Raw genomic sequence first — 26,628 nt, forward strand, 5'->3', positions numbered from 1 at the left:
TCAGGATACTACCAGATCAGGGTAGCCGAGGAAGATGTCGAGAAGACAACCTGTCGAACGAGGTATGGGAGCTTTGAGTTTCTGGTGATGCCCTTCGGGCTATGTAATGCGCCGGCAACGTTTTCGGCGCTAATGAACCACGTCTTTGTACCCTATCTGGATCACTTCGTGGTCGTCTATATCGACGACATCCTGATCTATAGCGAGACGCTAGAAGAGCATGCCGAACACTTGGCGAAGGTGTTTGAGAAACTAAGGGAACACAAGCTGTATGCTAAAGAGAGCAAATGTGACTTTGCTCAACAAGAGGTAAAGTTTCTCGGGCACGTGGTGGGCCAGGACGGGCTCAAGGTGGACCCGGAGAAGGTCCAAGCGATCCAGGAATGGGAGCGACCATCGAATGTACATGAGTTGAGGGCGTTCCTGGGGCTATGCAACTACTATCGAAAGTTTATCAGACACTATTCGAGAGTAGCCCTGCCCTTAACGGACCAAACAGGAAAAGGGAAGATGGTATGGACAGCAGAATGCGAGGCGGCATTCGTCCACCTCAAAGGGAAGTTGAGGAAGGCTCCCGTATTGGCATTGCCAGACTTTGGTAAGGACTTTGAGGTAGAAACGGATGCTTCGGACTTTGCGTTGGGCGCAGTTCTGAAGCAAGACAACCATCCGGTAGCGTTCTTCTCGAAGAAGCTGGACAAGGCTCAACGGAAGTGGCCTGCCCATGAGAAGGAATTGTTTGCGGTGGTCAAGGCACTCAAGGAGTGGCGACACTACCTTGGGAGACACTTCAAGGTTTACACGGACAATGTGGCAACGAAACACTTCTTGTCACAGCCCGACCTAAGAGGGAAACAAGGTCGGTGGGCCAATGCCTTGGCCGAGTTTGATTGCGAAATTCTGTACAAGCCTGGGAAGAGCAACATCGTGGCGGATGCGCTAAGTCGAAAAGCGAGCTTGAAGTTGGCAATATCCAGTGCAACAGCAACCTTCTGGGACGATGTGCGGACAGCATATGAGAACAATGGTCTAGCACAAGAAGTGTTGCTGAGGAATCTAGAGGCGCGGGAAGCTCACCAGAGAGGTGAGCTGCCAACGGAAGAGAAAACGGGCTATGCGGAACGCAACGGACTCATTTATTACAAGCAAACGAGGGTGTATGTTCCAGAAGGGGAACTAAGGAAGGTGGCCTTAGAAGAGTGTCATGACGGACCTCTTGCGGGACACGGCGGAGTGCCCAAGACGATGGGCTTACTCAAGAGGAAGTACCATTGGCCAGATATGGCTAAGGACGTCCAAGACTATGTAAAGACATGTCCAACATGTCAACAGGTCAAAGCCGTGACTAAGGCTAGTGGGGGCTTGTTGCAAAGCATCCCAATTCCAGATCGCCCGTGGAAATGTCTTACGATGGACTTCATCACGGGACTACCCCCAAGCGAGGGGTTCGATGCGATATTCGTGGTGGTGGACCGATTTTCAAAGATGGCACATTTCATACCCACCACAACGGACGTGGATGCGGAAGGTGTGGCGAAGCTGTTCTTTGAACAAGTGGTTCGAGTGCGGGGAAGGCCGGAAGTGATTATCTCAGATCGAGATAAGATCTTCACTAGTAGGTTTTGGAGGACACTCCTAGAACAGTATCGCACCAAATTGAAATTCAGCACAGCCTATCACCCACAGACAGGTAATGGGTATTAAGTCAAGATTGATGGCACTAACACTTCTTGACAGACGGACAAACGGAAAGGGTGAATAGGCAGCTGGAGGATTATTTGCGATGCTATGTCTCGGGAGACCAGACCGACTGGGTAAGTCATTTGGGACTTGCGGAAATGTGTTATAACAACTCACCACACTCAAGCATCGGGGTGAGTCCATGGGAAGTCATCAATGGGCGAGCTATTGAAGGTCCTGTGGAACTCGGCGTGGCCGAGTATCATGGAGAGTTACCCGCAGTGGAGGCATTCACGGCGGAAAGACTCAACATTTGGAATCTAGTGAGGGATTCCTTGGAACGGGCTCAACAAAGGCAAACTAAGTACGCGAACCAAAAGCGTCGGGATGTGGAGTTCCAAGCTGGGGAGAAGGTGTGGCTGAACACCAAGAACCTCAGACTACCAAGCTGGATCAGCCGAAAGTTGACCCAAAGGTAAAGACACATGTATTCCTGTAAATGAATTGATCTTGAGTTCCTTAAGCAGGTTCGCGGGGCCTTATGAAATTGAGGCACGAATCGGTAAAGTGGCTTACCGACTCCGACTTCCTCGAGAGATGGGGAAGATGCACCCAGTGTTCCACGTGAACTTACTCAAGCCGTACTTTGAGGATCCGCTTCGCAAGGACCAAGTGAGACCTTTACCTGAGGTTATCCAAGGGGAAGAGGAATACGAAGTCGAGGCCATCCTCAATGCGCGCAAGAGCAAGCGACAAGGACGCGAGGTGAGAGAGTTCCATGTGAAGTGGAAAGGATTTCCACACTGCGAAGCAACATGGGAACCGGAGGAGAACCTAGCGAACGCACGAGATCTAGTGGAGGAATTTCTGCAAGGCAGAACTTTATGTACTTATGCAAAATTCAATTAAAAATATCAATTTGCAAAGTTGAGCAAATGGCATATGTTGGGACCCGAAGGCGCGCCAAAGGTAAGCTAATTAGCATGGGTTGGATAGGTCGACCAGGCGTAGGGCACTACGCCCGACTCCCTGCGGGGATGTCGAATCCGTAGACGTATTCTACGGAGGTTGGGTTCGAGTCCCAACCCCCTAGTAAAGCAAGGCTGGGTTCAAGTCCCGACCCTATACTAGGGCGTGGTGAGGTGAGGAGTATAGGGACACCTATATTCCGTTGTCATGGGCTCTTGGCCGGGGAGGCTAACTTAGGCACACCGCTAAGTGGGGGGATGCCCCCGGAGATATGGACAACAAGTCGTAGGATAAAACGAGACGTTCGATGTGGGCATCGAACTTCTTCTATGGGTGGTGGAGTTGTAAGGAACCGACTCCCCGAGATGTCGTAGGCTAAAGGATCCCCAAAAGCTTGACCGAAGTGACAAAGAGTTCATCGGATGGGACCAAGTCGAGGATAGAGTCCGGAATCGAGTCCGAGACCGACTCGGGGACCGAGTTCGAGTCCGAGTTCGAGACCGAGTTCGAGACGGAGTCCGAGATCCGAAATCGGGTCCAAGACCGAGTCCGAGGTCGAGTCCGAGGTCGGGTCCGAGATCGGGTCTGAGATCGAGTCCGTGATCGAGTCCGAACCCGAATCCGAAGTCGGATCCGAAATCGGGTCCGAGATCGAGCCAGAGACTAAGTCCAAATACTAATACGGGTCAAGGGGTGAAAGCCCAAAGCGTGCGTCTCCCAGGGGGGGGGGGGCTGCAGGGGGTTCTAAAAGTATAGTAGGGATAGTGAGGTCTAGGAACCAGTTTTGAAGGGACTCTCCAGTTGGGCTTCCAAACCGACTTGAGGTTGGGACTGGGACCGAGGGGCCTTGGGTGGGAGTGAGCATGGACTTGGCTGGTGCCGGAGGGGCCATCCAAGGAAGTGCTCAAGAGCAGCTCCCACTCCCGAAAGGGAAACCGATTGCGGTGCTCCCGGCTCATGTGGAGTGGTGCCCCATTTGAGTACCATGCGGCTCATTGGTCCTCGCCCTTCCTAGGGGCTTGGGCCTTCCTTCGGGATGGAAGTGGGGGGCGAGAGGTACCCATACCGGGCCGCTAGGCCACGGTGTTTCGCCCCGGCGTCCCGAAGCAAGTGTTGCACTCAAGACTTGGGATTTAGAGGGTCCCATGATCAAGTCTTGTGGTACCAAGGGATGTTAGGAACCTGGAAGCTTGGTGTGCTTGGCTGCTTGTGCTTGCGGGGAGTGTAGCCGAACCTTAAGTCCAGTCTAACCCGGGGAGGGGGATTGGGAGTGATTTGGGTATCCATGGAAGGATGGCTAACACTCCGTTGCTCGTGCAGTGAGTAGCTGAAACCAAGTAGGAGCTGGTACCATAGGCGAGAACCTTGGCGAGGGAACTTAGCAAAAGCCAAGGCAGTGTTGGACGGATAGGCGAGGTAAGCTGGCAAAGTGGAAAGGAAAAATTTGTGGCTTACACTCGTCCAATCAAGGTTCCTGTTCGTCGTCGGTCACCCAAGGAGATCAAGATTTTATGTGCAAACGTCAAGGAGATGTTGGAGAAGGGTGTTATTCGGAAGTCGCGGAGTCCTTGGGCATGTGAACCTCATCTTGTGACGAAGCCTGATGGGAGTATTCGTTTCTGCATCGACTATCGTCCGTTAAATGAAGTGACGATCCCGAACGTGTACCCTCTTCCTCACACTGCTGATCTCTTGGATCGTCTGGGGCGAAGTCATTGGTTCACCAAGCTAGATCTTGCTTCTGGGTATTGGCAAGTACCGATGGCTGAAGACGATATTCCTAAGACTGCTTTTCGTACACCATTTGGTTTGTACGAGTTTTTGTTGATGCCGTTTGGTTTGAACAATGCTCCAGCAACTTTTCAGCGAATGATGGACGAGGTTCTTTGCGATATGCCAGAGGTGACGGCTGACTTCATTGATGATGTCTTGATCCACTCGGAGGGGACGTGGGAGGAGCATGTTCGTGATGTTTGTAAAGTGTTGGATCGGCTACGCGACGTTGGTTTAAAGCTGAAGCGGTCGAAGTGCGTGTTTGGGTCCAAGGACAACTTATCTTGGGTACCGTATTTCTCGTGAGGGTTTGCAAGTTGATCCTGACAAACTTGTGGCTGTTCTAAAGTTCCCTACTCCGAAGTGTGTGAATGATGTGCAGCGCTTTTTGGGTAAGGTGCAGTATCTCGGTCGTTTTGTGGATCATCTTTCCGATCGCACTTTACCATTGCGAGCGTTGCTGAAGTCGTCAACGTCATCTTTCATCTGGTCTCCCGATTGTGAGCGGGCGTTCGTGAATCTCAAAGAGCTATTGACGACTCCTCCGGTTTTGGCATATCCTGACTACACTCGACCTTTTATTTTGCGCGTGGATGCTTCTGACATTGGTCTTGGAGGTGTGTTGATGCAAGAGAGCTCGAGTGTGCCTGGTCAGCGCCATCCCATTGCATACATAAGCCGTACATTACAACCAGCGGAGATGAACTACTCCACGACGGAGAAGGAGTGTTTAGCAGCAGTCTGGGGTTTCGAGAAACTTCATACCTATCTACATGGTTCTCGGACGTTACTTGAAGGTGACCATGCTGCTGTTACTTCATTATTGAAGCGGAAGAACCTGGTTGGTCGTACGGCTCGATGGGCTTTGAAGCTTCAGATATATGATTTCGATGTTGTTCATCGCCCAGGGAGTTCTATGGCTGATGCTGATGCCCTTTCTCGAGCTCCTCTTCCTTCTCCACTCACTTCTCATGTTTCTGATGAACCTGTTGTTCCAGCATCTGTGGATTTTCTAGATGAGGATTCTGTGCCGTCGGCGGTTGCTGTCCTTGACGTTCAGTGTCCACAGGGCGTAGAGCAAGATCTACCTTCTCTGGATGAGGTTCGCGAGGCTCAAAAGATTGAGCTGTGGATTCGAAGGCTTCGAGATGGGTTTGAGAATCCTGCATCACTTGCTGATGACTTGCCTTTTCGGCATTTACATTCTCAATATCGCCTTGAAGATGGCCTTCTTTATTTTGTGGGGACGGATCCTGATGCTCATTTACGGCTGGTGGTGCCTTCGGTGTTTATTCCACGGTTTCTCCATGCCTACCATGATTCTCCTATTCTAGGTGGGCATATGGGACACCGTCGTGTCATCGAGAAGTTGCGCAGATCTTTCTATTGGCCAGAGATGCGACGTGATATTATCCGGTATGTGCGTAGCTGCGTTTGGTGCCAAGCTCTTAATACTCCCCCTTGTGCTGCGGAAGGACGGTTGGAGTCAATTGCAGTTTCTCGTCCGTTTGAGTTGGTGGCGTTTGATCTTATGGGACCTTTTCCGCGATCGACTGCTGGCAATGAGTATGTTATTATTGCTTCTGACTACTTGACTCGTTGGGTGGAAGTTGGTGCTCTTGCTAGTGCCTCTGCAACTGCTGTTGGATACTTCCTCCTCAATCGAGTGGTGTTCCAGCATTCTTGTCCAGAACGGATTCTTTCGGATAATGGTCCTGCATTTATGGCTGAGGTATTTCATGTTTTGACATCTCGGTTGGGGATACGCCACACTTTTACGAGTGCTTATCATCCACAATCAGACGGTCTGGTGGAACGGCTCGTTCGGACATTCAAAGGGATGATTGCGAAGTATGTGAACTTTCAACATTCGGATTGGGATGGTTATTTGCCGTCTCTTCGGTATGCTTATGTCACAGAGGTGCAGAGTTCTGTTGGTGCTTCACCGTATAAACTTCTATATGGTCATGATCCAATATTACCAACAGAGCTAGGTTTACCTTCGCGATTGCCACGAGCTCCTGATGCTAGGTCATGGGATCAATATTTGACAAGCATTCTTCCACTTGTCCGAGCAGAGTCTGCTGAACACTTAGGCCGCGTACAAGTGGGACAACAACGGCGCTACAATTCCCATCATCATCCACCAGCGGAGTACAAAGTGGATGATTTGGTGTTAGTCCGTTTTCCCCATCTTACGGTACGTGGTTTATCTAAGGGGCTCCTTGCGCAGTGGAAAGGACCGTATCGGGTGTTGCGGCAAGTTGGACCACAAGTTTATGAGGTTCGGCATGACGTTCAGCAGGCTGATCCTCCGGAGATTGTGCATGTGCAGCGGTTAAAACGCTTCATACAGAGGGATCAGGAGCAGTTAATACCGTCTACAGATCCACCGATGCCTCCTCCTGACGTTCCTCCAGATCCCGGCCCATCTACAAGAGAACCCTGACGGCCTTCCATTATTCCGAGAGGAGGGGATGATGTGAGGGCCAAGTGTACGGCTACGATGCCGTATACTAATATTAGCGTAGTGGATTTTGGTAGCCGTCGGATTGGTTTCAATCCGGACCACTCGCTCCTGTATATAAGCTAGGGTTTTTGGGTTAATTGATATGCACATTTCTGTATTCCCTTTCCATATTCCATGCACTCACAAAACCAACTAATATATAAAATAAACAAGCAAACCAAGTTTTTCTTCAAGCAAAGCACAGTAACATATTAAAATATATACTAAGATTGTATTAATTAATCCATTCTAAAAGCATCACAATTTATATACTTTCCATACACTTTTTGAGTTTCTAAGTTATAAATGAATACACTCCCTACTAAACTCTCCCAAAAAAATATTTGTAAAGACAAGTTTGCAGATGTACAAAACATCCATCAGCAGAATTATAAGGATGATCACTACTTCATAAAATCACACCATCCCTTTGTTAATTAACACTAACTTGCAATCCTTTGTTGCTTAATAAGTCTGTATAGCCCATTTACTGAGTTCCATCTAGAAGATAAGATCCCAGAACTTTATTACGGTTGCTTATGAGGGAAGATCCAAAAGTTCCAACAATTATTTATATCATGGTCTTTAGGGAAATGTCATTTGATATTCTTACAATAAGAAAGATATATCACGTTATTACTTAAACAACTTAAAAAATAAATTTCATTTTGATTATTTTAACTTTTTTACTTTGAAAAACACATCCACCAAAACAAGCAAATTCTTCTATTGAATTTTTCATTTATCATTCTTAAACGTACAAAATTGAATATAGCAAGTATCAAACTTATATAAAGATCAAAACAGATATTGAATTAATATAAAAAAATTCATACTAAATTTCACAGACATTTGGATCACTTGCCTTGAGAAGTACAATAAAAAATGCTTCAAAACATATACATCTGACATCACTTTCTATATTGGAATGCTTTGAGCTCTTGCCTTGAGCGTCTTAAAGTTAAACGGCTGATTTTTCGAGCTGGGGTTTCAGGTAAACCATGTTTGTCAGTCAGTCCGAAAGCCGGTCTAAAATTCCAAAATGTAGCATCTTCTTGGACACTGCCCATACATCTCGATAAGCTCACGTCTCCGGGCGTGTGCAAGTGCTGGATTCGAATATGGATATCTTTCGGCTGTGGCAGGATTGAAGGCCCTCCGCCATCTCCATAGCTTCATGGTATGCGTTAATCCAAAGCTTGCTCACGAGGAACGATGAGAATCCTGGAAGAAATACAGCGACAGTTTTGCAGCTCTTGCGCCTGGCGTTGCTTGTGGAGCGTACAAGCATTCGCCAGGAAATGGTGGAGACCACTCCAAGTTTGGATGGAGAGAGGATCTAGAGGATATTCGTCAAATCCCTTTTTGTGCCAATTATAAATATACGGTGTTGTACTGCAAGGAAGAAAAATGGTTTTGCTGTCCCGTCCATGGTGGACGATTTTTGTAGTCTTCCTGGCACTCTTGTCTCCGGCAAAAAGTCTCGCCAAGCTGAGGACGATTCCAAGCACGGCCGACGGACCCTTCGATCCAGTGACTGTTGCTCTCGACGAGCGCCTCCCAATCGGGAGCGATGATCTGCCCAACGATGATCCTCGCCTCGCCAAGATCGTTCCAGGATTCCACCCCGAGCAAATCGCTTTGGCGCAAGGGACGGACTCCAGCTCCATGTTTGTGTCATGGATCACAGGTATGGAATGGAGCAAAGATTTGCAGGGTTTTGATCGACTAACGTGGTTTCGATGAATCAGGAGAGTTTCAAGTCGGACAGGACGTGACGCCGCTCAATCCTTCGCTCATCAAGAGCGTCGTTGAGTATGGAATCTTCAAGCTAGACCACTTTGCTGTTGGCAAAGCTTCGGTCTATAGCCAGCTCTATCCTTACAAGGGACTCAACAATTATACATCAGGAATCATCCATCACGTCAAATTGCAAGGTTCTTTCTCTCCCTTTCCTTGAAAACAATCAGCTAGTGACTGACCATACTGATCTTGGTTTTCTCACAGGATTAAAGCCCAGCACGACGTACTACTACCGATGTGGAGATCCTTTCGCCAAAGCCATGAGTCCTGTTTACTCGTTCACAACACTGCCTGCGAAAGGACCATACTTTTACCCCAAGCGCATCGCGATTGTTGGTGATCTGGGCCTTACGTACAACACAACCTCGACCATTTGTCACCTCCAGAGAAACAAGCCCGACTTGAATGTGTTCGTGGGCGATTTGAGCTACGCCAATCTTTACGTCACAAACGGGACAGGATCTTCGTGCTACAAGTGCGCGTTCCCGGAGACGCCGATTCACGAGACGTATCAACCTCGGTGGGACTACTGGGGAAGGCAAGTGTTTCCTTCACAATCGCGCCGAAGCTCTTCGTCTTACAACTTTGGAACTTTTCTTGCAGATATCTCCAAAGTCTGAGATCCAAAGTTCCAACCATGGTGATCGAGGGCAATCACGAATACGAGCTCCAAGCCCAAAACAACACCTTTGTCGCCTACAACGCACGCTTTGCGGTTCCATACCGCGAAAGCGGCTCGCCTACAAAGATGTACTACTCGTTCAACGCCGGAGGAGCGCATTTTATCATGCTGGGAGGCTACATCGACTACAGCAATTCAAGTAACTGACTTATCATTGACTAGAGACGACTTTCGGCTGACCTTTTGCTCCAGGTCAACAGTATGCGTGGCTCGAGAAGGACCTCATGAGCGTTGACCGGGAGGAAACGCCATGGCTTATTGTAGCGTTCCATCAACCTTGGTACAACAGTTACAAATCCCACTACCGGGAAGCCGAGTGTATGAGGCAGTCAATGGAGGATCTCTTGTACAAATTTGGAGTTGACATTGTGTTCTCTGGGCATGTAAGTAGTCAAGCCTGTCTTTTCTTTCTTTGACCAACACGTTTGACTAACAGGTTCACGCCTACGAGCGCATGAATCTCGTCTACAACTACGAGTATGACCGGTGCGCGCCGCTGTTCATCACGGTCGGCGATGGCGGCAACAGGGAAGGCATGGCGATCAAGCACGCCGACGATCCGGGGGCTTGTCCCAAGCCCGAGTCAACGCCGGATCCCGTTGGAGTCCCGTATGAGTACTGTGGATTCAACTTCACATCTGGTCCGGCAGCTGGAAAGTTTTGCTGGGACAGACAACCAGATTGGAGTGCGTTCCGGGACAGCAGCTTCGGCCATGGAATCCTCGAGGTAAGACTCTGCCTATCTTGCTTGATCATCGGCTAATGACCTGTTTTTCATGCATTGTAGATCGAGAGCCCAACTCGAGCACTCTGGACTTGGCATAGGAATCAAGACACTTACCTCAGCGAGAACCACGTTGGAGATCAGATATACATTGTGAGGCGGCCGGAAGTCTGTCCGAATCGCAAAAGCCATGATATCCTTGCTGTGTAGCCTCGAATTCCAAACAAAGAAACGAGGCGCCCGGCCGCTTTGCCAGGCCTTTTCTTCTCATGGCTTTTCGTATCGCAACCTCGTCTTCTTTCCTGCGAAGCTCGGCGTAGATGCAAGCCAGTGCGATGTAGGACGCGGCGTTCTCTGGATCCAACTTGAACACGAGCTTTGCCGCTCGATCCGCCCGAGTAACATCCTGGTGAAGCTTGCAAGCTCCCAAGAGCGTGCACCAAGTTACCGCGTCCGGGAGATATGGCATCGTCTCGATGAGCTCCTCGGCCCTGGCTAGCTGCCCGGCACGGCCGAGAATGTCCACCATGCAGCAGTAGTGTTCCTTGGATGGAGTAAGATCAAAGTCGCGGATCATGGACGTGAAGAAGCTCAAGCCTTGATCCAAGAGCCCGACATGGCTGCAAGCCGAGAGGATGCTTATGAAGATGGTGTTGTCCGGGCGGAGTCCTTCGACCAACATCCTCGTACAAAGCTCGATCCCAACGCGGCCCTGTCCGTTTGAGGCATAAGCAGCAACAATCGCGTTCCAAGTCATGATGTTGCGATTGGGAATGCTCTCAAACATCGCTCGAGCTTCGTCCACCAGTCCATTGTGGCCAAAGATTTGCATCACAAGGTTCCACGACACGATGCTCCACTTGGGCATCTTGGAGAACGTCCACTTGGTGAGCTCCACGAGACTATCCAGCGCATACGCAGCAAGCAAAGCGTTCCAGGAGATGATGCTCCGGGAAGTCATAGTTTCAAAAATCTCCACACACTTCTCGACCTCGAGCTGGTTCGCATGAGCTCCAAGCATGCAATCGAACGAGACCAAATCCCAACAAGGCATCTTGCTAAAAACCAACTTTGCCTCATCCAAATGACCACACAAGGCATTTGCTCCAATCAAAGCAGTCCAAGACACCACATTTCTCTCTCTCATCTCAATGAACACCCTCCAAGCCTTCGCGTCATAGCCATTTATTCCGTACGCTTTGATCATCGCCGTGGACGTGACAACGCTCTCGTTTTGTACGGAAGTAAACACTCTGCGTGCTTGCTCAATATACCCGTTCTCGGCATTTGCACAAATCAGGACCGTCCAAGTGATGGTATTCCACGCTGGCATGATCGCAAAGAGGAATCTTCCCTCGCTCAGATACCCTCGATCGGAATATGCCTGGGCTATGGAGTTCCACGAGACAATGTCCCGCGTGGGCATCATATCAAACACGCGCTTAGCCTCCTGCAAGCTCTCGCCACAATCCACGAATGCCCGGATCATCGCGTTCCACGACACGATCGATCGATCGGGCATGGAATCGAATTCGCGAATCGCTTCTTCCAGGTGCCCGTGCTCCGCGTAGGCCGAGATCATGAGCGTGGACGACACCGCATTGCAGCTCGGCATGCGCGCGTGGATCGATTCCGCCTCGCCCAGATCCTCGCGATGCGTTTTGAGCAGGATCGTCCAGCTGATCTCATCGCGCTGGGCGATCTCTGCGAATGCCGCGTCTACTGCGGTGACATCTCCGCGCTGCCAGAGAGATTCGAGGTAAGCGTTCCAGCTCGCGGCGCTCTGCTCGGGCGTGGAATCCATGATCTTCTTCGCGAGGGAGAGATCTCCATTACGGTCAAAGGCGACCGCCATCGCAGAGGAGGAGACTAGATCGTGCTGCGGCATGAGATGGAAGCAGGATCTGGCATCGTCCAATGAGCGATCGATGGAAGCCATAGCAGCCACCATGGTCGCCCAAGACACATCGTTGCGCGCCGGCATGGAATCGAAGGCCTCCTTTGCGGAACCTAGATGCCCTCTCTTGGCAAATGCTGCGATTAAAGAGTTCCACGAGGAGAAATTCCACTGTGGCATTTTCTGGAACATTGCTAATGCTTCGTCCAAGCTTCCATGCTCTGCTATGGCGTGTATCATGGCGTTCCAGGCCACGAGATCTCTGGTAGGCATTTCATGGAAGAGATCCAAGGCGTTTCCAAGATACCCTTGCTGGGCATTTGTCACAAGCAATGCGGTCCAGGACACGGCATCCCTTACGGGCATTTGATCGAAGAGGGCTTTCGCCTCTCTTGTGTTTCCGGCGAGGAGATAGGCCTGCGCGAGGATGTTCCAAGAGTAGACATTAGGCTCGCGGATCTCGTCAAAGACGGCGTGGGCGTCGGCAAGGCTGCCATGGCGGCCATACATCTGGATGAGATTGTTGGCGAGGAAGAGGTTGGTTGCGTGATCGCTGCGCCGGATCTCGCCGTGAATCCATCGGCCATGGCAGAGATCCTCGCAGGATTTCAGGAGCTGGGCAAAGTGCCCGGTTTCTCGGAATCCCCGGAGTGATTGGGCGTGGGCGACCATTCAACCGCCAGTAGTCCATCCTGGAGATCAATCCATCGCCCTAGTTCATAGTCTTTCAAGCTGGATCATCAAGTGGGCAGCCATTCAATCGCGAGCTCCGATCTCCTCCAGCAAATCCAACACTGCAAATCGCTCGCTACTGCCCGGGTGATCCACGAATCCATCAAGAATGCGAGCGGCTATGGAGGGAGAATCTTTAAGAATAAGATGGTCGAGCTCTATGGAAGGCTTGGATGTGTCAAGGATGCTCGAGAGGCCTTTGACGCGCTCCATCCAAAGGATTCCTTCTCGTGGAGCTTTATGCTTTTGGCATATGCTCGAAATGGGCATCTGGAAGATGCGAAGAATACCTTTGATAAGATGCCTTGCAAGGATGCCGTGGTCTGGAATTCCATGCTGAATGCCTACATTGGCGTTGGTCGTGCGAACGATGCCTTGGAATTCTTTGAATCAATGCCGCAAAAAACTCTTTCTTCCTTCAACATGATTCTTGCGTCATATGCCCATCAAGGGCATCTTGACATGGCAAAAGCTCATTTTGATGCAATGCCTCTTCACTGTTTGATCTCCTGGACAAGTTTGGCTGTTGCTTATGCTCGAAATGGAGAAGTCAGAGCTAGTGAGGAGATCTTTTCCCAAATGCCGATGCACGACATAATCTGCTGCAATGCGATGCTATCTGCATACAGCAACAGTGGAAAAACACTCCATGCACAAAAGATGCTTGAAGAGATGGAGTTCGTCAACTTGATCTCTCTATCAACCATGTTAGCCGCATATAGCGAGAATGGCTTCTTGGAAGCGGCAGAAAGTCTCTATCATAGAATGCCACAGAGAGATTTGATAGTCTGGAACACCATGCTCGCAACATACACACAGTATGGAGATTTGACCCGGGCAGAAAAAGTTTTTGATGAAATGCCAGAGGCAAACAGTGCCTCATGGACGTCTATGCTGACAGCATATGCCCAGCGAGGGTATCCGGAGAAGGCAAAGGATTACTTTGCTAGAATGCCGCAGCATGACTTGATCTCTCAAAATGCCATGCTTTCAGCTTATATTCACAGGGGTAGAGTCGAGGATGCGAGAGAAATATTCGATTGGATGCCAGAAAAGAACTTGGTGTCGTGGAATGCCATTCTGGCAGCCTATTCTCAAAGAGGTCATCTGGAAAACGCTGCTTGTATATTTCGAGAAATGCCGTTTCTGGACGTGATTTCGTGTAATACAATGCTCATGTCGCTTGTGCAGAGTGAAAATGTCGAAAGAGCTCGGGAGTTCTTCAATAAAATGCCAGATCGAGACCTCATAGCCTGGAACACAATGCTAACAGCCTACACGCAAAGAGGAAAGCTTCTCCCAGCTAGAGATCTGTTTGAAAGAATGACAGAAAGAAGTATAATATCCTGGAACTCAATGCTAGATGTATATGCCCAATCTGGGAAAATTGAGGAAACGAAGAACGCTTTTGATTTGATGCCAGAACACGACCCTTCATCATCAACATGTGTTCTCGCTGCATATTCCCGGGATGCACATGTCGATGACGCTGAGAAGTTTTTTATATCAATTCCATGGAAAGATCAACCAGTGTGGAACATTATGTTGTCTATATATGCCCAGGCCGGGCATACCAACAAAACCAAGGCCTTGTTTGATAGCATGCCATTCAAGAACTTGGTATCCTGGAATGTCCTTCTGTTTTCTTATGTCAAGAGTGGACAAGTTGAGAGAGCTGTCAAAGGTTTCTACGCTACTCCAGAGTGCGGCGTGATAACTTGGAGCACTGTTTTGGCTGGTCTCACCAGCAGCAGCGACTCCACTCGTGCATTGGAAATGTTTGATACGATGAAAACACTAGATCTGGTGGACGAAGTCTCTTTCGTGTCTGCTCTCATAGCATGCAGTCGTGGAGGCAGTGTGGACGATTGCAAGAGCTGCTTTAGCTCTATGATCCTCGACTTTGGCCTTGATCCAGGAAAGCAACACTATTGCTGCGTGATCGATGGTTTGAGCCGTGCTGGGCATTTGTGTGCTGCTCAAGATCTCATCGCAAGCATGCCTTTTGTGCCAGATGCTTTACACTTGAGATGTTTTCTTGGAAGTTGTTCGTGGAATAACATCCATGACGGGGTAGAAGGAGTGAGAGATCTTTTCAGCTTGGACCCCAAAGGAGGAGCTGCTTATGTGTTGTTTAATCGAAGGCTTTTGCCTCAATTTACATTGGATCAAACACAATAATTATGCTGTTTTGCTCATGGCGATGGAGAAGGATAACTCATCTTCCAAACTTCGAGCCAACAGCTCTCATTGAAGTAGTGTTGCTTAGGATTCGTCTGCAGTATCTTCCAGAGGGTGTTGTTGAAGATATACTAGCGCGTTTGGCAGTGCGATGTTGCGCAACGCAAGGTTTGGGCGTCTAGGCCTTCTAGGGCCCGTTTCAGTCTTGCCAGTTGCATGCCAAGACATGATCAATCCCCAACTTTAAGATCGTACAGCTTCAACAGGAGGTGATCATTCCAAGCACGATCGGCTTGGTGTGAATGATTTATAATGGCTGGAGGTTGTTTGGTTTTGTGCTCCAGTCCAGGCCATGATGGTGAGTTTCTAGTTGGGAATCCAGTGACGAAGCAATGGGTTACCATTCCAGCAACGCCCACAGCAACGTATTATTACATGGTTCTGATGGTGGTAGTTCTGGTGATGGAACCGGGAGGGCAATGCTCAGCTTCTAGGACAAGGTCAGCGGCAAGTTAGACTTCAGAATCTTCCTAGCGGGATTTCACTTTGATTCAAGAGTCGGACGCTGGGGTCCGATTCACAAACTCTTTAGCAGAAACTTAGTGCTGACTTCCATGATCTGCATTGAGGGTGAGTGGTGTTGTTTGGCGTTGGATCCCTAGGATTGGAAGAAGCTGATCAATTTGGAGCATCCTGATCGATCCAACCCGTCTGTGCCAGTAGGCAGCGGTCGAGACTTCGGCTTGGTGGAAATCGGGAGTGGCTATCGGTATTCTTTCGAGCAAGGATATTTTCATCTTGAGAGGTGATTACTGCTGGGTGAGGCAACCAGTGGACGACATTATTACAGAATCTCAAGTGCTGGTCGAACTCAACAAGACCAAGCCCCTGAGTCCAAAGTAGTTGTGGACCAAATTCCGCAACTTCATGTTGCTATAATGTTTGGAGAGGAGGATTGGCGCCGTTTTGGATTTGAGCAGTTTGGGTTCGTGAGAAGCCCAAGTAGAGGGTTTGTCTATTGTTCAGAGCTTGACTTTGAGGAAGATGAACCACAGGGTAAGTTGTAGTTGTATATTAATATGATGTAAGATTTTCCGTCACAAGGAGAACTGTATCACTCCAGGATCTTCTATGAACTACTTGATCGATCAAGCACACCACCCCCAATCCATGTCCAGATTGGAAAAACTTGGACACCAGCAGCCCATGTTGTTCCAGTTAACACCCCGAGAGCTTCTGAATGGATTTGCCATGCGGCTCCACTCTCTCAACGCCAGCTCGAAGCGAAACACCTCCTTGCAAGAGCTCAAGTCGCCACTCTTGGAAACAAATGCCACCAAGACAATGTTGGCCATCGCAAACGCAAACCAGCCGGCACAATCGTCCTGCGAGATTGACTCTTTCAACAACCCATGCACGTACTTGTCTGGCAACTTTGATACGTCCTCCCAGTCCTCGTTGTTGCTGCAGACACAAAATTCTTCCATAGCGAGGTGACTTCCGTGGACCGTCTTTGCAACACGGCACGCATGACACGATCCTTTTCGATTCTTTACACCACCATGACGACCAGGCTTGTACAGCCAGATTCTCACGCAACCTTGGAAATGCAAGCGCCTCTCCATCGAAACACACACAAACACGCCGTGTTCCAGCTGAAAGAAGCGATACTTGACGCTCCCAGCACTTGGTGGAAGATGAAAGCTTCGCCCCTTGATCGGCCTGGGAGAGCTAATTGTTCTAACTGGATTTCCTGTCGCTTCCAAAACATCCAGCTGTTGCAGCGAGCTCGTGCCCAGGACATTAGCATACATCAGATGCCGCGAGCACTCGAGCTTGATGCCCGAGTCTCCATTGAACCTCTCGCCCAAGTAGCAAATCCGCGTCCAGTCCTCCACCGGGGGAGCACCCACTGCCTCGAGCTTGAGGCTCGGGTTGAGCTTGAGGCTCGGGTTGAGCTTGCAGAGCCTGTGTGACTTGGGCGTGACAATGACTAGAAACTCTGACTCCACCGATGGAAGATTAATCTCTCTTACGAATCCAGTCACTGGGTTCCAAGCAAAGATGGTTTGAGTGTTGCTGTTCTCCTTGAAGAAGAGAATTCCACCCGCGACTCCGCAAAGATGACCCTTGATCTGGGATGGATATGGTAGCTTGTAGTTGAAAAATCCTCTTTCCATATCCCATACATGCAACACTTTTCCATTGTCATAAACGAGAGCGTGCCTCAGCCTGCTCACACTCTCCGCCACCTGGTAGTTCTTGCTTTTGCTATCGCTGGTTTCGTAAGGAGCGTACCTTGCACCACATCTCGTCGTTCCAAGCTTTGCCATGACCTAATAAGTTGCACCCTTAAACCCTTTACAATGGAGCACTTATAACTGATGTCCAGCCGAATGATTTATCTTCAAATGGCATGGTACTAAGGAGCTCTTTCGCGTGCTCCAAACGCTTGGCGCGGGCTAGCAAATCAACCATGCAGCAGTAGTGCTGTCTCGTGGGTGTGATTCCATAATCTTCCACCATAGACGCGAACAAACTTCTCCCTCGATAGACTTCACCTTCGTGGCTACACGCGATTAGCAGCGACACGAAACAAGCCTCGTCGGGCAAATCCACCATCTTCATATGGTCAAAAACTTGGAATGCCTCGAGTATGTCACCGGCGAGAGAAAACTTGGCTATCATCACGCCCCATGAAACTACACTTCGCTCGGGCATATCCTGAAAGAACTGCTCCAAACGAAATATCGAACTCATCTGAGCATATGCCACAAGCATTGCATTCCAAACACACAAGATATTCTCCGGAACTTCTAAGAACAGCGAGAATGCATCTTCCAAATGCCTGTTTTGGGCACACGCAGTGATCATCATCGCCCAGCAGATTGAACTCCTTTCAGGCATTTGAGTGAAAGTATTCTTAGCTTCATCGAGACAGCCACGCCGTACGTACGCAGATAACAAGGCAATCCACACCGCTATATCTTTTTGCAAATGTAGCTCATCAAAGCTTTGCCTCAGTATCTCCAGATCTCCAACCATGGCATACGCAGAGAGAACCAAGTAGTCCAAGCCACGACATCAAGTTGTGGCATCCTATTCAAAACTTGCTTGGCCTTGTCCAACTTTTCAACACGAATGTAGCCGGCCACCATCATCGTCCATGAAATGGTGTCGAGAAAAGGCATAGACGTAAACACATGTTCTGCGAGATCCTCAAGCTGTTCCAAGATGTAAGCTCGGCCTCCGGCATCATGTCAAACACAAATTTTGCTTCTTTAAAGTTTTCTTCTTGGCCATACACATTAATCATAATGTTCCAGGTCATCAAATCGCGCTCGGGCATGCGAGAAAACAACTCCTTGGCTTCGTCAAATTGGGAGTTTGCTACGAGTAATGCAATCAAAGCATTCCAAGTAATTAGATAATGTTCCAAGCATCATATTGTAAATGGCCTGTTTTGATCTCACCACAGTTTCCAAAGCCAGACAACAAAGCATTCCAGCTTACCGAGTTCCTCTCCGGCATTGCATCAAAGAGAGAGTGGGCTTTTGGTCCAAGCGTTGCATCATGCACGAAGTGGTGTGGACATTGTCTAACTTCCGACTTTGCGGAGGAATTCTGCAAATGGGTGCAGAGTGACAAGTATGTGGAATGTCACGAGGAGGAGGTTCAGTCGATGCTTCAGGGACTCGTCAGCCGCTACCTGGAGGCGATTGTCACACCGTACTTCACGCTACAGGGACGAGTTCAACTGGACGGCATTCAACACACGGCCACGTCCATTCGCCTTGTTTTTGAATTCAAGTCGCAAGCAGGCAACGCTGGCGATCCGGACTTCCAGGTGCTGGATGGCTACCTCAGGGCACGCACTTTGTACGGTGGATTACAACCAAGTCGGTCGTATGCTTTGGAGATATGTCTCTTGGGGCCTCGTTTGGAGGTGTGGGGAGCTACTGTCGACAATGGCAGGGTTTGGGCGGAACCTTTTGCCGAGACCAAGTGCTACAGCCCTGAAGAATACCTGGTAGCCACAGCAAGGATATGGAGGGCAATCCATCACTTCGTGCAGGGCTACAAGGTGGTACCACTACAGTCGCCACCAATACCATGGCCGATAGCCAAGGAGACTTCTGTGCACCAGCTGGCGGAGGGCAAGCTTGTATTTCGCTACGAGAACAGTCAGGGCGAGCCGGAGGTGGCCAAGTTTGTATCCAAGTACAGCTTGGACGCACACAAGGCATGGTTACCGTATGCACCAGAGCTCCGCAGTGACGTTTTTGAGAAGCATGGGGTGAGGATGATCAGGATGGAGTACTTGACTCGAGAGAAGGGCTGGATTCCCGCTGATGAAGTTGTGAAGAATGTAAAGGGTGATGCGGGGCACGTTGTTAAGCTGACTGAGTGCATCGCGGTGGCACTCGATGTTGGTCACTCCAAAGGCTTTGTCCACGGTGATTTCAGGCTTTGCAATATCCTCCTCCGTGAGTCCCAAACAGTTGAAGCCGATGGATATCCCAAGTATGATGCCAAGATTGTCGACTTTGATTGGGCCGGCTTGGCTGGGCATGTGGCCTATCCACGGATGAACAAGGCCATCTCGTGGCCTCCAGGTGCGCGCTACGGTGTTGCTATCACCAAAGAGCATGATATCTACTTCAAGGATAATATGGTGGAGCAGCTTAATGTCTAAGAAGGTTGGAGTTCAGTATTCTTTTTTTTTTTTTTTTGCCGAGATGCGTATCCTTTCCATGTAAAAACCTCAGTGGACCTTTGGTTTTGTATTTTGGTGACACGCGAATGTAAGTCGTGCGCTTTAAGAGTTCTCCGACATGTTCTTTGTCGATTTGTTTTCTAGCGTCGCTCAGATCGAAGGTTTTGGATTTCCTAATATTCATTTGACAAGTCAATCAAACTGTGTCAATACTTAGAGATTGCGCAGCTGAAACCAGCCCCTGGCCGAGCACTGCATGGTGGACGCTCTTACCCTCGCAAACGAGCTAGAGGAACGCTGGAAATGGTGGAAAGCGAGGCGAGTAGTGTTTGCTTGGAGAATGGTGCTCGTTTAGACGGTTCTCGATTATAGAGGCCAAGTTCTCAAAGAGGGAGATTCTGGGAGTGGTTAGGGGACGCGAGCAAATGCCAGCGATTCTTCCTATAGAAGAAGTCGCGAGGATGATTGTGGAGCAGTGGCATGAGGATTTTGAGCTATGTTGATTGAGCATGTTCAATTAGAGGACATCCTCAAGATCAAGAATTCTCAGACTGCAGCGGGGGCTTGGTGTGCGCTTCAACAATTCTATTGTGAGCAATCATGGGCTACGGAGATGAGCAGAATTGTTGCCAGGGTCACGAAAGGTGCAAGACTACATCGACCAAATGACGGCACTCCGGTGACAACCAATATGAAATCGTCATTTTCTGATGCAACGGGAGCTCTCATTCTTGCTCTACATGAGAAGTAATGAATCGCCTTCGATCAGACTTGGATCAAGTCATTGCCAGCATTCATCACTACACCAGCCTTAAGCGACATCTTCTCAGAAAAAGATGCATCGAAGGGCATGACGTTGGTCGCTTGAGTAGCTAGGAGGACATTCAACAAAAGGCAAAAAGCAGGAAACGAATGGAATTTGGTGACGAGTCAAGTACATGAACATTCGATGCAACAAATGTTTGGACACTTTGTTGCCAATTGCCCAAGTCAAAAGGATCGTAAGCGCAAAGGACTGGTGAATCTGGCAATGACTGAAAAAAATAATGATCTTGATGGTACTTTGTTTTCTTAGAACTTATCTTTCGTCTTTGCAGATTATGCTGTGTTAGAGCAAGAGCTGGTTTCTGGATAGTGATGCCATCCACCACATGACGTCTGACCAATCACTCTTTTGCACCTATAAGAAGCTATCTCTATCAATATAGCTAGCAGAGAGGCTTTGCAAATAATAGCATTTGGATCAATTTATTTTCCATGCTTCAACTTGAATCTTTAATGTTTGTTTGTTCCAAAGTTACAAGAATTTTCATTCAAAAGGATCGTAAGCGCAAAGGATTGATGGTGGATCAGGCAATGACTGAGAAAGATAATGATCTGGATGACTTTGTTTTCTCAGAACTTGTCTTTCGTCTCTGCAGATTATGCTGTTAGAGCAAGAGTTGGCTTCTGGATAGTGGTGCTATCCCTGACCGATCACTCTTTTGAAAGATAAGCTATAAGAAGTTCTCTTCTCTCTATTAGTAGAGAAGCTTTGCAAATAATAGCATTTGGATCAATTTATTTCAACTTGAATCTCTAATGTTTGTTTGTTCCAAAGTTAGCCAAGAATTTTCTCTCAGTTTATCAGCTTACAGAGCAAGGAGTCTACACAGTTTTCCATCACACAGCTGTGAACTTCATTTTCCATTGAACACAAATTGCCCAAGTGATAGCTATAAGAATGGAGTTCACTTTATTTCTTGTGATCGTAAATGTTGCATCCATCACTAATAATTCATCCTTACAGTTATGGCTCCCTCATTTGGGGCATGTAAGTTTTAGATGAGTCAAAGAGACATCTCAAATAGTTTGCGGAGTAACTAATGTATAGCATACAAAAATAATGCATGCGAGAGCTGTCTATATGTGAAAATGAAGAAAAAACCATTGCCTAAAAAAGCTACAACTAGAGGTTAATCAGTTTTAGATCTTGTTCACATTGATGTTTGGGGGCCTTCACATACTTTGTGCTGATCGTAGATGACCTTAGTTGTTTCACTATGGTTTCCTTTTTAAAGCAAAAATTGAACGCACCTTGGAAATTTCTTGAATGGAGTTGAGAATCTGTGATACACTTGGTGTGCGAGTCTGCAAACAGCAGATTTCTGCACGATCCTCGCATCATAAGGCATATCTCTCCAGATCTCTATGTGTATGATCATATAGCCACAAAGAAGGATGTTGACTGTATTGTGGCATGAGCAATGCTCAAGGCCATGAATGTCCCAAAGTTTTTCTGCACACAGGCTGTGAACACAGTAGTACACATTCAGAACAAAAGCTGTACTAAATAAAACACTGAATGGCTAAACCTTCTATTTAGTACTTTGTGTGTTTGGTTGCGTAGGGGTCATGTATATATCCAATGAGGAATGGTGAAATAAATGGGAAATCAATCAACAAGATGCCTAATGCTTGGCTACAGTGAGAATACAAAATGTGGCTATTAGGTTTGGATTTTCAGTCATAAGAAAGCCGGGTCAAAGACACTACCACAGATTTATCACCACTTGTGACTCAGAAATCACCACTGCCACTCCATGTGGAATTGCCACCTAAAATTCCATTGCAAGCTCCACTCATTCCACAAGAACATGATCCTCAAATAGCAATGCAAGGTAATTTACCGCAAATCCTAACATAGTGGATTTTCAAATTTCAGATCACAAAGCTCAAGATTAGTGGATCATACTTTCCAAGATATCCCCACAGCACCTACATGATCTTCTTGTTCTTGGAAGCCAATAGAGAACATTCTATATTACTATGCTCAAGCTGCACAAGTTGTTCACAAGTCAAAAACACTGGAGGAGGCCTTGTCAGGCCCTTAACAATTTCAATGGAAAGCTCTGATGCAAGCAGAGTACAATGTGCAACTAGAAAACAACCTTTGAATACTTGTTGCACCATAAGAAGTTCCTAAAGAGCGGTAAACTTCTTTCTTTCTAGGCTTAAAAATTTCTCATGACAGAGAGCGATTTTTTCTAAGGATTCATTAACAGAAGTACATCACTAATCCCATCAAAAAATATAAAATTTCTTCACCACACATTCAGTGCCAACTCCTGCACTACAATTTTACAAACTCTCCAAAGCTAATGAATTATATTTTGAGAGGGAGAAAAAACGAAGATGATATAGCTACTATATTAGAATTTTGTTGGAGCTTTGATGTAGGCCAGACATAGCAATGGCAGTGTCTTGAGTATGTCAATTCATGTAGAACCCGGGGAAGAGGCAGTGATACAAGGTGGAGCAAATCTTCAACTATGTGGCACAAACCTTAGTATTTCACCTTGAGTTCAAAGACATGCCAGATGGAGAGATTGGAGAAGGGACATGGGTTCCATATAGCTGGAGATCTTGACAATTGGTAAATTCTCTAATGCAATTGTATCTTGGCATAGCCAGAAACAACAGATGATAGCACTATCAACATGTTAAGTAAAATATAATATGGTGATAGAAGTAGTGAAGGAGGCATTGTGGATTCATCACCTATTGTGGGGCATTAGCTTTGAAATGCAAACATTGACGAATATATATAATGACAATATAGTGTGTCTACAATCCATTATGAATCTAGTACATTATAGTAGATAAGCATTTCAAAATAGTTATTTTCTTTAATTGTTTTGGTTTATATATTTTTTATGGTTTATTTTGGATTAGTCTTTTGGTAAGATGTTACTGATATTTTCTTTAGCAATTTTAGTTCTTTAATATTGTTGATTGGGACTTGTTCAGATTAGTTGGTGTGATAATTAGCATCAACAAGTATTTGTTAGCTCTTGTAGTATTTAGTCCAATATTTTAGTTACTATTAAGATTAATTTTGGTAAATTAGAAATTCAGGTGATACATTTGTGGATACTTTATATATTTTAAGTTTTTTTTAATTTATAAGTTAATTAGTATGCTATTTACAATATTTAGTAATTAAGCATTATCATTACGTTTTTTTCTTGATGATATACTTGCTAATTTTGTTGGATGGTTAATCTTATATCTTCCAAACTATATTATAATCATAATAGTTCCTATATTATACTATTTTATTAGATGATAACTTAGAAAACTTTGCTATTCTACTTTAAGTATTTTTGATTAATAATTCAATATCTTTATCTATGACTTTGATATCATCCATTATATTAATTTTGATATTTAGGCTAGTATAAATATGGTAACTTTGACACTTCATATGTATGGTGAAATTTTTAGTTATGGGGTAATTACTATTGATTCATCACATAACTATAAGACATAAATCCCCAAGCCCTAAAGTGGAGCCGAAAGGGTGCCATATGGTAGTGGTCAAAGCATAAGTCTAACATACATAACATTTTTAAATCAAAAGCTCTAACTCAGAAAGTCAAGAGCAAGAGTAAAACTTCTAAAGAAGTGCTTAAGGAATAATTATGAAACAATCAGTGAACAAGCCTCTAGAAAAAGACATAAGAGGGACTAACACATGACAAGTATTGTAACATGTGAAAATGTCGGGATTGAGTCTAAGAAAGAGTTAGAGATGAAATTCAAGATGGAATTCGAGAAGGAGTCCGAGATAAAGTTCGAGATCGAGTTCAAGATAGAGTCCAAGAAAGTCCGAGATGGGGTCTGGATGGAGACTGAGACCGGGTCCAAGATGGAGTTTAAGACCGGATTTGAGACCAAAACTGAGTTTGTGTCTGTGTTTGAGTCTGGGTCCAAGACCAAATTTGAGTCCGAGATTGAATTCGAATACTAATACAAGTTATGGGGTGAAAGCCAAAGCAATCATCCCCAAGGAGGAGGGGGGGGGGGGCTCCAAAAGTATAGCAGGGTGAGTATGAGGGTTAGACTCCAATGAAACTACTTTGGCTAGAAAAGTCTAGTGTGATCTAGGAAGGCTACACCCATATGGTGGGTGATGATATAATTACTGAGGAGTCTAAGGTTAAAGTGAACATAGATGGACAAATGGGATAAATTGGTAAAGTGTTCAAAAGCTAGCTCTAGCTCCCTTAGAAATCAAATGGTTGATGCTCTCAATCTAAGTGTGAGTGGCATAATGTAGCTTATTGGAACCTCAATTTAACCATATGGCTAGGGCACTTAGAAGTGAAAGATGGGGGGAGTATTCACAATATTCATGTAGGGCTATGGTATTTGAAATGTGTTATAAAGTCTTAGATTGTGGAAAGGAAGAGGAGTAGTTCTCTTGTGTAGTGAACAAGGATATGGTTGTGTGGTGAGGAAATCAATAGAATTTAGTGGTCGAGCCTTCAAACCTTCAACCCCTAACTCAGTAATGATGTTAGCGAGTGGACAGAGAGGGACTTGGTGGGAACCAAGGTAAGAATATTAGGGAAGGGTGTTCCCATGTCTCTAGGCATCCTAAAGATCATACTTGCATCCGAACATTCGAATACAACTGGATTTGAATGGGTATCGAACGTTTAATACCCGTTTAGGTTTTTTTGGAATGGGTATAATGGTTTTCAGTTTTAATATAATTAAAAAATAATTAACTGTTACTAAACAAAGTTTAACATAATATAATCTAATCTAATCTTCATCCTCCGAATCTAGAACATCATCACTACTAGCACCGTCATCATTAGGTTGTTGAAGAGGTTCTTCAACAACCTCCTGAAGTGCAAGGATCCTTTGCCATTGAGGCTCAAGCTCAAGGTTATCAAGATCATGCTCGATAAGCTTCAAACTCCCGAACTTGATCTTCTGTACAACACGCATATTTGTGTGCACAAAAACCAGCTTCTCCGAGTTTTTGGAGAGCAGTCGAGACCTCCTCTTCATCTGGATCATGCTCCATGAACTCCAATTTTACTCACATGGTGAAGCACAAACTGGTTGACTCAAGATCCATAAAGCAAGCCTTTGAAGTTCTAGTGTGCCTGCACCAAAGTTGCTCCACCAACTCACTGGGTGTTTCCGGTTCTCCATCTATACAAGAGAATCAGTCTAAAAAGTTGACAAACAAACAGTTTATACGCACCTGCTTTGCTGCCTTTGAAGAGAACAAACAACCAAGTTGTTGACGGAAACTTTGAAACTCGTGCAGCAGTTTGTGTTGAAGTCCTCGATCTCCTTTGCAATACAACTCTGGGTACTCCACAAAATCTTCCTAAGCCTCCTGGTCGAGAGGGAGATGAAGAAAAGCTGGGTTCAGAACAAAAGCAGCTCCATGCAAGATCGAATGCATTTGGAACCAACAAGCTGCTTTTCGACCTCCCTCGCCATGATCCTCCATCATGAACCTGTTGATCTCCTTGGCCTCTTCCTTGGCTAAAATCCCAGTCTCAACAGCCTTTGAAAGCTTCTCATTCATCCGGTCCATAGCCTAGAAAATGAGACCGGAAGTTGCCCCCTCCCGGTCCGCAAGCTTCAAGACCTTGAGGAGCGGTCCAAGCAGCACCAACAAGTGCTGGCATCTAGTCCAGAAAGAGTTCGAAGTCTCTTCTAAGATCCGAGTTCGAATGCGCTTGGCTTTGGCGGTCTTTGTGATGTCCAATCACCGCCACTTGGAGCTCACAACCATCTCCTTCAATGCCTCCAAGGTCGTCAGATTCAGGAGCTAAGACATCACTAGAAACATGTAAGCGAACCTTGTGCTCGCTGGCTTGATGAGATCCCAATTGCTCAGCTTCCGAAACAAAGCTAGAACATGAGGTTTTTTGGTGATAAAAGTTACCATCTCGTTGCAGCCTTTCACCAGTGGTTTTACCCATGACAAGCTCCCGATGTCTTTGAAGAGAAGGTCCAAGATGTGGCACACACACCGGCTGTGGAGAATGTGAGGATACTTAGCTGTCATGAGTTCTCCCATCTGCACGCAGTTTGATGCATTGTCAGTGATCACCTGAACAACGTTTTCTTCGCTAACTTCTTGAATCACCTTCTTCAGCTCGACCCA

General features: G+C 46.8%; 4 protein-coding genes across 4 annotated transcripts; 2 read left to right on the forward strand and 2 right to left on the reverse strand.

Moving 5' to 3' along the window:
• The first annotated feature begins 8,341 nt into the window (after positions 1-8,341).
• LOC9659270 (purple acid phosphatase 15) lies at positions 8,342-10,454 on the forward strand. The gene is made up of 7 exons (XM_024683897.1): positions 8,342-8,621; positions 8,683-8,868; positions 8,939-9,272; positions 9,338-9,555; positions 9,609-9,799; positions 9,853-10,143; positions 10,204-10,454. Exons 1-7 carry the CDS (start codon positions 8,342-8,344, stop codon positions 10,348-10,350), a joined length of 1,647 nt encoding a protein of 548 aa, XP_024539665.1. The 3' UTR covers positions 10,351-10,454.
• Positions 10,408-12,310, reverse strand: LOC112349453 (pentatricopeptide repeat-containing protein At4g02750-like). The gene is made up of 3 exons (XM_024683898.1): positions 11,684-12,310; positions 10,589-11,590; positions 10,408-10,494 (listed from the first exon to the last, which is right to left on the reverse strand). The coding sequence occupies exons 1-3, from the start codon at positions 12,308-12,310 to the stop codon at positions 10,408-10,410; spliced, it is 1,716 nt and encodes a 571-aa protein (XP_024539666.1).
• Positions 12,311-12,916: 606 nt separating this feature from the next.
• Positions 12,917-14,950, forward strand: LOC112349454 (pentatricopeptide repeat-containing protein At4g02750-like). The gene has a single exon (XM_024683899.1). The coding sequence runs from the start codon at positions 12,917-12,919 to the stop codon at positions 14,948-14,950; it is 2,034 nt and encodes a 677-aa protein (XP_024539667.1).
• A 2,361-nt stretch (positions 14,951-17,311) lies between these two features.
• Positions 17,312-17,995, reverse strand: LOC112349455 (pentatricopeptide repeat-containing protein At4g02750-like). The gene has a single exon (XM_024683900.1). It carries the CDS (start codon positions 17,993-17,995, stop codon positions 17,312-17,314), a length of 684 nt encoding a protein of 227 aa, XP_024539668.1.
• Between the last annotated feature and the right edge of the window lie 8,633 nt (positions 17,996-26,628).

Source organism: Selaginella moellendorffii, unplaced genomic scaffold (genome assembly GCF_000143415.4).
Source record: "Selaginella moellendorffii unplaced genomic scaffold, v1.0 SELMOscaffold_39, whole genome shotgun sequence".
In the NCBI taxonomy this organism is placed as follows: domain Eukaryota; kingdom Viridiplantae; phylum Streptophyta; class Lycopodiopsida; order Selaginellales; family Selaginellaceae; genus Selaginella; species Selaginella moellendorffii.